The sequence below is a fragment of the Syngnathus typhle genome, linkage group LG2 (assembly GCF_033458585.1).
Source record: "Syngnathus typhle isolate RoL2023-S1 ecotype Sweden linkage group LG2, RoL_Styp_1.0, whole genome shotgun sequence".
Classification (NCBI taxonomy): Eukaryota; Metazoa; Chordata; class Actinopteri; order Syngnathiformes; family Syngnathidae; genus Syngnathus; species Syngnathus typhle.
In genome coordinates, this window is record NC_083739.1 from 19,026,496 (window position 1) to 19,040,666 (window position 14,171).

At 40.4% G+C, this 14,171-nt stretch overlaps 1 protein-coding gene across 4 annotated transcripts in view; it reads right to left on the minus strand.

Moving 5' to 3' along the window:
• Positions 1–14,171, minus strand: part of nphp4 (nephronophthisis 4) — a 102,822-nt gene that overhangs the window by 61,749 nt on the left and 26,902 nt on the right. For 3 of the 4 annotated variants that reach the window (XR_009713789.1, XM_061273107.1, XM_061273106.1), the window contains exons 7-8: positions 7,194–7,378; positions 5,596–5,731 (exon numbers count right to left, since the gene is read on the minus strand). Coding sequence is in view for 3 of the 4 variants with exons in the window: in XM_061273107.1 (XP_061129091.1) it covers positions 5,596–5,731; positions 7,194–7,378 (321 nt within the window). In the remaining variant the exon portion in view is untranslated. Of the gene's footprint in view, positions 1–5,595; positions 5,732–7,193; positions 7,379–12,173; positions 12,305–14,171 lie in introns of those variants that run through there. The other variant, XM_061273108.1, reaches the window with a different exon arrangement.

The window sequence follows — 14,171 nt, forward strand, 5'->3', positions numbered from 1 at the left end:
ACTCATCATAGCAATTGTGCAAAAGGGGCGGACTAAGTCAGTAATTTAGCTCCACAATGCGCACCAATAGTGAGGAAATGCCAAAGCTACAACTCATGTAGACTGTAGTGAAGTTCCACAAGTTTTAACCTGATATAAACGCAGGCTACAAAAGCAGGGAAATTCACAAGCAAATAAATAAGTAGTTAGTCGGGCAATTGGAAAACGAGAGGAAATCAGCACCAAAAGGCCATGTACGATGTTCTTTTGCTTTAAAACTGCACAAGGGACTGACAGACTAACAAGTAACAGTGGAAATTGATTTTTCGCCAGATGTTCAAGCCTCGGATGGCTCCAAAATGCCACCAGCCACTTTGTACAACTGCCGTTATCATTCAAGGCGGGATTTAAGATCCTCGGGAGTGCGAGCCCGACCTAAGTGTGCGGTGACCATCCACAAATCAGCGATTCCATATGCAAACATTATCGCCACTGTCTGTCTAGCTTCTAGGGGAATGCATTTGTCTGGAGAAAGATGGCACTGCTAGCAGATTGTGACAGGGTACGACTCACTCTGGGCCTATCGTGAGGGGAGATTGATGTACTCCTCGGTGTGTGTGTGTGTGGGGGGGGGGGGGGGGGGAGTCTGACATTCATTTTAATTAGGCAGGCGAAATATTGTCTCTCCGGCATATATATAACCTCCTTTGCCATGTAATTCAACTTTTCCTCTTGATGTACAATAGGGAATAAAAAAAGTGCCCTAGGGTAGGACTGACCGCCGAGGAATGAGCGGCAAGCAACTAAATATAACACTTCCAAATCCTGATGACATTACCGTGTTTAAGCTGTTTGATTAACATTTAATTAACATTTACATGGCATTTCACATCAGAGACACAAAATTTAACAGGTTTCTTTGAATATGAGGTCAACAACGCTGGGAGATGTTTGTGGGGGATGCAGTGAGATACTGTGTGGTCAAGAAAACCAGGACAAAGATGGGAGTCATGGGTTGGGGGTAATCGTATAGTAAACTAGGCTCTTTAATGAGCATGTTATTGCAGGAGCTTTTCACTCAGCAAACATCATTAAGAGCTGCAGGGCCCCTACGATCACTGTGTTTACACACACAACCAAGAACATATCGCACATTTTTCGGAAAAGTGGCAATACCATGCCGCAATGTACACAGCATGTTACTGTCACCAGCCAATTAAAACGTGGCCCAGAGGAGAAGCTGTATACGGCAACACCTTTAATGAACTTCGCCACTGGCCATGTCACTGCATCCATCTCCACAACCACACGTGTGTCCATAAACCAATTGATCTCTGCTATTTGTGCTGCAAAGGAACATTTACAGGAATTTATACATTTAATTAAGGTGAGATTCATTGATGGAATTATTTTCCTATGCTAAGTCTGTTGTAAACTGGGTGTAATGATTTGAATTTTGGTGGACAATAACTTGGTTCACTCACGCGAGTGCACATAGCTCAGCTCTCACACTTGTGAATGTTGTTTGTTACGATATGGCCCATGTGATTAAATGCCGATACTGCAGAGTGTAGTCTGCCTTTTGCACTTGCCCACGATCCGCAACCTGTGATTTAAGAAATGGAAGGACAGAACTTAAATTGTCACATTTGTATTGAAAAGGTGCTTATCGTGCTACAACTACTGACCTGTTACGACTACACACCTGAAATAGAGTAAGGTCTTCCTGGCTGCCGAAATGAGTAGCAATACGGTTGAATTCAACATTACAAAAATGTCATAACCTGTCATTAAGGAGGTTAGAATAGGTTGTTACAGTTGGCTTATACATCTGAAAAGATGGAGGAAGCTCTACGCATCAGGTGCTGTATTTAGACTTGTTTTTTCTTTCTTTGGTTCAAACAAGTTAATGAATTTGTTTAAGTGCCCTCCTCCTTACTTTCCTTGAATGCCCATTTCACTCCATGTTTAAACGCCATTTCGTGGCACACAGTGAAAAAACATTTAGCTTCTATGATTTTTTTACACTTGCCTTGAAGCATAATGTCTGCAGCAACACATCCTCCAGTTTTCCGACAGTGATTCATTGCGCAAATCACTCAATTATATTAAAATTATGTTCTGTTCCCACCCGAACGTCTGATTTGGAATTTGTCATTTATAATCAAAACCAGACTGAAATAGAGGATGACGACCTTTTTGCTATTCAGCGCACTCAGTGAAAAAAGGCTCGAGTATTCAGCCTACTGATGATTCTGTTTTCAATGTGTTGTAAGGCTGCCTTGTGTAGCAAACAAATGATAGAGATATTGCTCTCAGTCCCATTCTCTGTCTGAAGAAGCAAGTAAAAGTAAAAGCAAAAGGGCACAATAAAGAGGAGTTTGAAAGGTCACATAATAACGCTTGGACTTTCTTAGACAGTAATCAGAATTTGCTGAGCCTCAAATCCAGTCAGGGTTGAAGGTGAACATATGATGTGCTTGACAGGCACATTCATTAATGATTTGCTTAAATGAAGAACCCATTTTGACAGGCATCAAAAGCTGTCACCATCCAAGTTTGAGAGAGTTGTCAGTTATGTTCTGAGGAAGGAACTTGGTGCTTGCTAGTCTTTCAAGCACAAAAGACAGAAATGAAACAAAGTGGACCTTTGGAATAGAGGTCAAACAACTTACATTAAATTGAATGCAAAATAAGCAACAACAAAAACGTTTCTCAGTCCATACAGTTTCTTTTTTCTTATATGACACTTAACAAGGGTAAAATAGATTAGAAGCCCAAAAGGAAAACTATAATGAAGACAACAGAATGAAAAAGGAAAGTGTTACTCCTCACAGAAATCATGTCACTTTTGTTTTTGTTTTACGCTGGAAAAGATGTATACCACCTTTTATACTTGCACGGCGATCAACAATGGTAAAGTGTAAGGTGAAATTGGAACCATAAATTAGATAAATTTCCATTATTTCTCAGTGAGAAAAATAATCCAGTTTATTTTTATGTGCTTGTGTACCGTTAGCTTCAAATCCAACAAAGTGGAGGCAGTCACTCATTCCTTGTCTCGAAACTTTGGATGAGTGCAGCTATCTCCTTGCCCCATGGCAAATTGTGTTTTGGCAAAAAGACAAAAAGTAACAGACTAGGAGTATCTCCTGCCTCCATTTATCTTCCAGGGTTCCATTAGTGATGAGCTAATGAGTGTCATCAAGAGCAAAGCAGACAGCAATACGCCCCAACCTTTTGACTAAGACCGCATACAGTGTGATGTAATTGATAGGCAGCATCAAGCACAAGAGTAGGAAAACACTTAGTGACACATTCTCACACTAAGTGCAAGGAGCATATCATATCCTCTGACATGGAATGATAAAACCAGGGAGGGCAGCCCAGATGTAGAAAAAAGAATCACGACAAACAGATGACACAAAACATAAACAAGACAAAAGAGAAAAAGAGCAGGAAAAACATGAGCCAAAATTGCGAAAATAAAACAACAAAAATCACACAGTGACGAGCTTAGACTACGCATTGGAGCCGAAAGAAAAATCCCAAACGGTCACTGTTGTAGCTGATCATGAGTTGGAAGTGTCGTATTTTGTGTAGTGACATAACCAAAGACTGCTGATCTGGCATCTTGGACGCTTCAGGACCACCACACAGAAGGTTTGGTGTGTCCAAAAAGTTTTGGTAGGGAACGATGATTTCCACATAGTGTGACACGGCCCTAGAACCTGTTTTTAGACATTGACCATTACTGTGACAAAGTAAAACCCTCATTACTCTCTGACCAGCGTAGACTAGTAGTTCTCTTTTCTGCTCAACATATTGGCACTCACCGGGATCGTGCAACCATTTTAATGATTACTTGTTTTTTAACAAAAGAACAAAGGATTTATCCTTTTTCAATTTGATGTATTGCTTAGCAGTGCCAATAGAGGCATTATAGTCTCTGCTATTCTATTTGATTTCAAATACAATGGTATGTGCTATTCTGTTGTGGTTATAGAAGTTTTTTCGCTGTTCCGCAGCATTGGCAGATCTATTGTACGTATTTATTTATTAGTTTGTTAGTACTTCCATTCAAAGCTACACAGCACAAGCAATTCAAAAATAATAGAGTCAACAGCCAATACTCATCACCGTTCCGAAGTTAATTGGACATTGACTGAGTGGCCTTGGAATGCAAACACTAAGTGAATTGCTAGTCTGTTGTACCTTTGCAAGAAAACAGAAGCAAAACATTGATTGTGTCAAATGTTGAGACTTAAAAACACATTTCAACAAGGCCTTGAGTGGTATTTGATGACGTAGTAGCAGCAATCAGAGCCAGTCCCGTGCCAAATAAAAGAGTTTCAAGCAGCATGAAGTATTGTTGCCTACCCTGAAGGCAGAGCTCAGCTCAGTCCCTATTAAAGCAAAGAAAAAAACTGTGTCACATCTGTGACAGCTTTGTCACAGCACAGGGACATGAAGAATGTCCCATCGCACTTCTCAAGGTAGTCGAGTGACACATGACGCTTTTTTGACACCGTGCAAGCTTTATCGTCAAAACTCACTGTGAACCTGAGTGTGATTTCAGGCATCACTCACATAATCTCCAGGAGGGAGCGCTTATCTTGCTCTTATCACAGTACCCCCAAGGCAGACTGCTGATTAGAAATACAACACATGCATACAGCAACACAAACACTCCACTCCCGCACACAACCTAAATGAAGCACCTGTAACGTCCCTCAAACGTCCAGGCCTTGGAAGGTCACAATGGTGAAGTCAAATGATTGCATCTCATTTGCTCACCCAGACAATCATTATTTACAAAGCAATTGTTTGTGATGTACTGTAGATTACAGTATTAATTTTAATGCTCTCCGCTTTTTGAGATAAATCGTATTAGATACTCATTGCCATTTTTGAATTGTGTTTACCTCATCTGCAAATCTAACATTGATATTTGGAGGAGGGGAATGTGGAGCACAGTTTTAAGACTGCTCATAAAAGCTACAACACCACCTTCTCTCTGAAAAGCAAGCTGGGAAAGGCAAAGGTTAAAGAATTGAAATGCCAGTTGATATATTAGAGCCAGTCGCTATATTCATCCGCTACCCTTTTCGGGAAGATACTGACGTTTATTTACTCCCATCAAAAATTGCAACACTTATTCATGTGAACTCGTCTGGAGTGGAAGATGTTGACAGTTGGAATTTACTCACAGAGCACAAGTTTACCAACATGAGGAAATGTGCCACTGGCATATAACGGCATTCAAAAAAAGTCCTAAGTGATTCAAGATAGCCCAGTTTGTCTTCATAATTGTGGCATTTTGCTAATTATCTCCGTATATCTTCAGAACATTTTGGTTTGGTGGTAGCAAAAAAAAAAAAAGAGGTTAGCAAAAAAACACGTAGTGTAACTCAAATTTATGCCGCTAATCTTATTACCTGTCAACACAGTTTAGTTGATACGCTAAAAGAGCATAAATTGGTCAAATTGCACATAAATATGTAAACAAATGACTAATGTAACGTGTCAAGTGAGGACAAGTTCTGTTCTAATATTGTTTTAATTTATTGTCTTTAAGTGTGTGCCATAAATACGGTGCATTTATATCCCTCTTACCATTGTCTCTCGGACAATTGGAGCAGAGAAGACATACTCCAGCTGAAAGACAACTGCTATAGCTTGGTGATTGATCAGCCTGATCTCCAAGTTGCTGCGAAGGCCGAGCGTCTGGGGGGCCAGTGATCCTGCCGAGCTGAGGATATTTCCCCCAGCACACCACACACACACACACACACACACACACAAACGCACACGCACGCACACGCACGCACACACACACACACACACACACAGGCATGAAATGAAGGTGTGCCAGCCAAACAAGTGATGATGCACAACCATTGAATTAAATGACAACAGGTCCCTTCATTTAATACAACTCCAGTCATTAAAAACATAAATCTTTGCATTGAAGATTTAACACTTGTTTGCTCAGTGTACCTTGGAAATGAAGTGGTATACTGCGTAAGATGTGGAACAGCACTCCTCATATTTGCAATTTACAGTTTGCATACTCCTTGGGCAAGATTAAACAGTGAGGTTGCGTCAAGCAAAATTTACCTTTTTTACTACATAAACCCCAGAATATCATCCTATCATTCATTATTATTATTATTATTATCCATCTATCCATCCATCCATTATTTGTACCACTTGTCCCACAGGGGTCACAGGCGTGCTGGAGCCTATCCCAGCCGTCATCGGGCAGTAGGCTGAAATGGTTGCCGGCCAATCGCAGGGCACATAGAGACAAACAACCATCCATTCTTGCTCTCACACCTAGGGGCAATTTGGAGTGCTCAATTGGCCTAACAAGCATGTTTTTGAGGATGTGGGAGGAAAACGGAGGACAAGGAGAAAACGCAGGGACAGGGGGAACTTGCAAGGAAGGCTGGAGGTGGAATCGAACCCGCACCCTCTGAACTGAGGCGGACGTGTTAAAGAGTGCGACCCTGTGCCACCCTACTATTATTATTATTATTACTATTACTATTACTATTGCTTTCTCATCCTCAGATGAGATCAGAAGATTACCAGTAATAAGTATCATCATTATGGATTACAAACATACTTTGATTACGACAATACTGTCTTATTCACATAATATCTATTGCAGCTACATAACTTTTACGTGAAGACTAGCGATGGGATTAAAAAAAATCTGAGAATCAGATAATAATTATCCGTTAAACACATTCAAATAAAAAAATATACACAAAAACTGATTTTTGGAAAAAAAGAAAAGGCATTCAGGTCTACAAAGTGTGCAAATGTACACTATTGCCTGCTGTCTAAGCAAATCAAGATAAAACCATTAGTCTGTGGGCTTGCACTCATCGCGGCCAGTAGATACAGAGACCTCTTCTTCGTTTAGTTGGCCTATTGCTGCATTACATCAACATGTAAGCATGTTTTCATGAGTGTTGACAGCATACAACCTTTCGTCTTTAGGAAATCCATGATACCAGAGAAAGGTGTGGGCACACTTTCTAACGCATTAATAGCTCTTTGTATTTGCCTCAGCTATGAGGCCTTCAACAATACCGAAAATTTTAAAAAAGCGCAGAGGGGAATCCTCTTATACATTATTGCCCAACAATTTCACTGACAAAGATATGACACCTGTTGTTATGTCATGTAAAAGTCTTGCTCACCTGTCTTTGGTCTGGCTATTATGTTTGGAGACGCTGTCCACTCGTCCTTTGACCCCTGAGCATAAGGGCTCTAGCACCATTATTTGGGGTGTATCAATGAAACACCAGCCGTTGTGAACCCCAACGTGAAGCCTTCTTTCCTGGATGACAACAGTCTTGAGTGAGCTCTCTTGGCTCGACTGTTGCTGAAAAATAAAGAGGCAAAGTAGACAGTAACTAACATAGTTGAATAAAAGCATCATCTACTCGACTACTTCTCCTATGAAGATGTTCATGCAGAGGACTGATTTCTAACCATATTGGCATCACTGCAAAAACATCCTGCACGTCAACGTGCGACATGATCTTGGTGCAATTTAAAGTTGATCTTCGAATGTCAAACACAATTTGCTGCGGGGTGCTGGCGACCTCCTCCAGGAAATGATGAAACTAGAAATAATAATTGCCAAGGTCGGCGAGTAGCTGTCATGAATGTTTTATTAACATTATTGGTATTTTTTCTCACCCAGCGTCTGCTGGGAGAGGTTTCTGCTCTCCCTTGACCATTACAAGAATAAATGTTTAAAACGGACAAGTGTAAAACTAAGTTACTTAACATCCAAACTTTGAGCTCTGATCAGTCATGCTTGGCATATAATTTTTTGAGATGAGAATTCAATAAATGCAAACAAAACACAAAACATTGATTAGTGCATGAAGTCACAGACTTTGGAAAGCACAGTTGTAGGAAATCCTAAAAAAGTTGGATGTGTTGTCTAACACGATTTGAGCTAGACCTCACAAAGCAAGGAATAAAATTGTGTGTATGTACAGCAAAAAGGGTGAATTCCAGCAAGATGTTTTCCGAGCAAGATGCTTAAAAAGTAAAATATCATGTGGACAAATGCAGCTAGAGACCTTGACTATATCCCGAACAAATTTATACAGACTGACTGTCACCTTTCAACCCAGAATACTCCGCTCCCCTCACCTTCGACTTCTCTGCACTTCAATGTCGACACATCTTCTACTCCCATACTCTACCTGCATCCTTCTTTTCTTGCCATTAGCTCTTCCCGTCCCTCTTGCTGCGCCAGACTTCTCCACATCCACCCACATCTTTGCAATCAAATTAGCATTTCAAATCCGCCCCTATGTCCTCTGTGTAGCTTCCAAGAAGCAACAGCAAGGTCCTATTTGGCTTGTTACTCTACAAACTAGATAAAACGTCTTGTTTTCTTGAAATTTACAGCTCTGCTTTGACAGTCTCCATTATTCCTCCCTCTATTTACGACTAACTACCCTGTCTTGTTAGCGCTGCTCATCATCTTACTGAGCAACGGTTGAGTGTACAAAATTATTCTGTTATTTGGGGACACTAGATTTGGTCCTCTTGTCATAATCGCGAATGATGCTTTCATTTAACTTCTTCCATTAACACCTCTTATCGCAAGTTCTGTGGCGGTGAGAGAGAGTCAGGCAATCAAAATGGATATGCCAAGGTTTCATAATGAATACCCAGCAGCCCTTGTCTACAGGGCCACTGCGGTGCCTTTTGTCAAAGTTGTCGTTTCATTTTGTTATATGATGCGGTGACTCACCATGGTACATATGGGCTGTTTAAAGCATGGCAGCTCTCATTTGGCATTGGGGGTGTTATGTAACTGTCTTCCAGCTGGATCGCATAGGGTAGGCTCTATCCAATTAATGTTTTTCACCTTTGCCAAGTGCCAGAGCTAAAATGATCGCTGACAGGAGACTATAGCATATTTATCAAAACAAAAATAGCTCAACTGAACATACTCTCGGACTGGGCCACTGATCAACTGAGGTAAACAATGGTAGACAAACAACTTACGGACTCCCTTGGCAGAACGTTACTACACAGATGAAATAAAATGCAACTCACAATCCTGGTTCTGAAATGCTGAGGGTTTTTTCCAAAAATAAATTAAAGCACTTTATTCCTTGACTCCTCTGAGGTCGACAGTTGCTGCTAAGGTTTCAGTTTGCACAAGACATGGCTGTATTACATCAAATCATGTGTTATATAATTTTTAGCACCCCTGCTGTTCAAGCCCCTTTTGCCAACAGAACCGCACCTAATCTTCTTTTATTATGTTTCACAAGATCAGAGAATACAGAAAGAAGGATCTTTCAACCAGTCCTCTTTGCTTAATCACTGAATCATCCAGTGACCTGGGTCGTCCTCTTGAGCTCACTCCACAGATATTCAATGGGGTCTGGGAACTGAGATGGCCAAGGGTGGAGCTTGACTCTGCGTCTGGTGAACCAACCACGTCTGCGATTTTCAGAATGAGTGTGCTTTTACAATAAAACAGAATTTATTTTAAGGCTTGAACACATCTTAATCAGGGGTGCCAATAATAACGGAGGGCACTGTATATCACAAAGACACTGAATTCAAATCTGCTCATTTTGCAGGTTTTCTAAACACTACAGCATGCAAATGCAAACTCACGTAGAATTTCAACTTAAATCATGTCATATTAATTTGACTATATTATGCATAAAACAAAAGAACAAAATTCATTTTGATGGCATAGGACCTTTAAGATGCTGATAGATAGGCATATATCGCTCCCCCCAAAAAGGCAATTTAGAAGAAGGTTGGCATACAGTCATGGGAAAAAATTAAGAAACGACCCATGTTTCTTCAGTTTAAAGGTACATGTGTTTGGTCCAATAGAACAATGTTAAAAAACAGCTCATGTGAGTTGGTTTAAGAGCCTATTGAGATATTTTCCAAAGTTTTTTTGATAATGGCCAAATTCACTTGATTAGTTCTTAGCTTGGTTTTGTACTGCCAAAAAGTTTTCTTTAAGGCATTGCATGTTTTCTTTTTTGTCAGTTAGTCATTTGATAATCCTTTAGTGGCACCTGACATTAAAATGAACAAGAAATTGAAACAAGATGGTCTTTTTTTTTTTTCTAGGGCTGTATTTTATGGGCTTACAAGTGTGCTTGCAGTGACATCTGGATTATAATTAGGATAGTGGCTTCCTAGTCTATGAGAGGGAAGATAAGAGGAAATGCTGTTCCTCACTCGTGTAACAGAACTGCAATGGAGTAGTTTTCATGGCAGCAATACTCAAAGCTGTTTATAGGAAAACATCAATTAAAACACTCGTGTTGCATTTTATACTCCCCGTTTTGCTCCTTCCAATCCTCATCCTTTTTAGCTCCTCATTTATTTCACCACTTTTCTTCCACACTTCATCTGTTTCTCTTCTCTCTCCTGACGCGCTCTGGCTTCAACCGTTACAGATTTTTTCCTCCCTTGCCTGCAATATGAATATTTTACAGCTAAGAAGCTTAAAGGGAACAATGAAATGGACTCACAGCCCCTCAAGTTAAATTGTACTCTATTTCAAGCGTCAAATAAGCACAGCTTTTCAGAGTAATGAACACACAGGTGGCACGCGGTTGCGTCTGTCTTGATGCCCCCTTTACACATACACACACATACACACACACACACACAAACACACACACACACACACATACACACGTACACACAAGTTTGTCATCTCCTGCTTTGGTGATATCAATGCACAGACTCCTGTCAGTAGCTGTGGACCCAATCAATCGGGTCCCTTTTGCGTTCGGGCTGAGCACTTGACAATCGAGGCGGAACAATTGAAAAAAGTCGTTTGGGGCTGAGGTGACTAAATTATGTTAGTATCATTAAAAGGAAAAGATGTCTTCTTAATGGGGCGGTTTGTTTGTTTAACAAGAAAACAAGGGAATTACAGACATTTGTGGCGGGATATTTGTGTTTAATTAGAAAAGTCGTTCTTGTGTGGACATCATGAAGGGAATTGAAATTCTGCGAAACCATAGAATTGCTGTGAGAAAAAGAGAGAAATACTGTATTGATAGAGAAAAAAACAGGTATGACAACTTTGCACATGGCTGCTTGCCTGTATCAAAAACATTATATTGATGTGGCCTTGAGGACTTAGCGCAATGTTGCATCCCTATATTGCAGAAGAGTAACCAAGGGACGGTTTTTCAAAGCACAGAATCCTATGAAACGTTTGTGACTCTTGCAGTCATCACAGATGTCTGTCCATGAGCTAAGGCTACGCAAAAAAGGTGATGGTGCTTTTACTTGACACGCTGTAGAAAATCGAGGGGGGAAAAGTAATTTGAGAACACATTGCCTGTTCAACTAGAGCTGAAATCAATAGACTGCCTCACCCACGTATAAAAGAAGAGGTGACTCATAGGATAATTACATCTTGTCTTTATCTAGCTCGCAATATTATATTCCCTCTTCTTTTTGATTATCCAAATTACCACACGTCAAAATTATTTATTATGCATTTTGTTATCCGTTCTTTTACCAATTTCCTAGTGTGGCAGTGCATTTTAGGCCATGCTTTCATTTTTGATTATGCTGATTATTATTCCAGGAAAGAGAACTGAAGGCTATTCAAGAGTTAAAGCCCTCTGCAGAAGGTAGTGTTAAATTATTAAGGTACACCAACATTAATATCACTGTAAAAAAGCCCCATACAGAATTCAAGACTAGGTCAAATTAACGTAGTGAGCTTTTTTAGCAAAGAGCAGGGTCCGTGCGACATTGATATATGACATGCTCTATTTTCTCTCTTTCTTTATGCATTTTTCCTTCCCACTCCATCAACCATCCACCTGCCAACATCTTTATATGAAGCGACCACTAAAATGCAAAAAATCTAGTATCGTTCAGGTTTCATATATACTTTTTTGGAAGGGGGCTGTAAACCTTTTGCTATGCGTAGAGAGGGTGAGAGCAGCGTGCAATTTTGCCTGCGTGCATTTTAGAGGAAACACTGGCCCAGATGATAAGAATGGAGAAGTCTCTCTGACCTTTTGTGGACTTTTTTTGAAACCTTTTGCCAACTGGAATCATTTGACAGCACATCTGAAATATAATGACCAATACAAGGCGTGCAATTTATATACACAAAGTACTCAACATGCTGTACTCACCTGTACATATCCAGCATCTACAAAGTACCCACAAACAGTACACATTCTATATTATGTACTGCTCAGTCAAAACGTTAAAATAATCTACTTTATTGTGGAGCCCTGACTTTTATCCAACACAGAAGTGGAACTCAATCATTTGGGAAAGTGACTGGCGGCCTGCGTGCTCGTGTACATGCACACACGTATGTGTTGCTACCCACACTGTGGATGTTTGCGCCCCCATGTTGAGCGTGAGTCATCCATTGCGAGAAACAGAGGCAGCATCATTAGCATTCTGCTCTCGTCCTCCCACCTCCCTACTCCTTAACACATTTCAACTGCCACAGCGGTTTGAGTAAATCGCTTTTGCCCAACTGCTGAAACACTTCCAAGTATCCGAATCGGACGCTGCATTTTCATGTTTTTTCTTTCTAACACATTTCATTACGTGCAGGCATGTTATGTTTAATATTATCCACTAAAAATGTTGCCATACAAGTCTTTTTATTGTTACTTTTTAGCAGATTTTATGGGGAAAAAATGGTGTTCCTCATGGCATGCGTTTGAGGGTCCAACAGCAAAAGTAGAGCAATTATGTTATCTAGAAGCGTAACATCGGATTTGTCACCAAAGTTTGAGACCCTAGACGGCAATATTTTATCAGCAGTTATTAAGACTGCGTGCTAGCATTTTGAGATGGACAATTTAAAGATTAATTGATTGACTGATAAAAACAGCGAGACATTAGTTTTCCCAATTTTCTTTGTACTGCAGGATTATGAAGATGAAAATAAAACGATCAGTCCCAATTTTTGATTACGTGATCGGGTCAGGACAACTTCACTCATGACCCCCCACAGTAACCTGAAACAAAGCTGCCATGCTCACTGGTAGCATAGTGCAAAAGTAGCTTTAAAAGATTTTCACATTTCACCAAGGCTTGAAATGGTGTTTTTCAACTATTGTTAAAATACATATCTCTATAATTATCTTAATAGAGTCAAAATACTGCTGTTGCTAAAATATGATGCACAATTTGCTAGAATTTGTTTGGAAAACAGAGGCACTTTATGAGCTAAGAAAGGCAGCAAGACTCCAGTGAGTCAACGCATTTTACGTTTTTAAGAGGAACCTCATGGTCCTGCAGTTTGAAAAAAACCTGCTCTGCGCCATCAAGATGTGTCATATAGAGTAGCTGGTTGTTCCGAAAAACGTCTTTCCGCCGTGTCAGTTATGAGGTAACATGCCTTGCGATTACAAAGTGGCACTCTGCCTTTTATTCTAAGCCAGACATAATGAAACTGCCTCTCATTTCTGGGCGTTTTCTACCTCCATTTTCCATTTTATAGAAGCTGCACCTCTGCAGGGGCAGTCCTACTTTGAGGGAGTTTTTCCTATTTTAGGACAAATGAAGAGTTCCTGGAGCTTTGTTGGCAGTCTTTCTCCATTCATTAAATCAGCCTTGGGCGTTTTGTTCTGCCTCCGGCAAGGCACCAGTCCCTGTGTGCTCCTCACTCCCCTCTTCGTTATCGTCTGTTCTCGCTCTCCGTTTGATCATGAGCCAAGATGTTACTTAATTTCTGACACAATCGCAAGCCTTTTCATCAAGAGTAACAGATTTTAGTTGAGACGTGGGTGAACCATTGCTACGGGATGTTTAAGGTGATGACGTCACCTCTGCCATGAGAGGTCAAACATGCTCAGGGTGTAGAGCAGATGAATGTTAATGTTAGTTTCTTAAAAAAAGAGGTCAGTGAGTGTTTGCAGAAGTTCAAGAGCATGGCACAAATGAGCCATGAGCTCATTAAAAGGCATTACAAATTCGTAGAGTGGATGCAGATGTCATGAAATGTACAAAATCTAGGACACTAGCTACTGTATACAATATGTGCTAGCAAAGATAAGTGTAATAAGAAGCCAGTGTGATAGTTTCTCCACTAAAAATAGACATACTTATGAGGAGATTATGTGAGGTCCAGGCCTGTATGCCAGACTTGCAGGAAGCATGAAGGATCC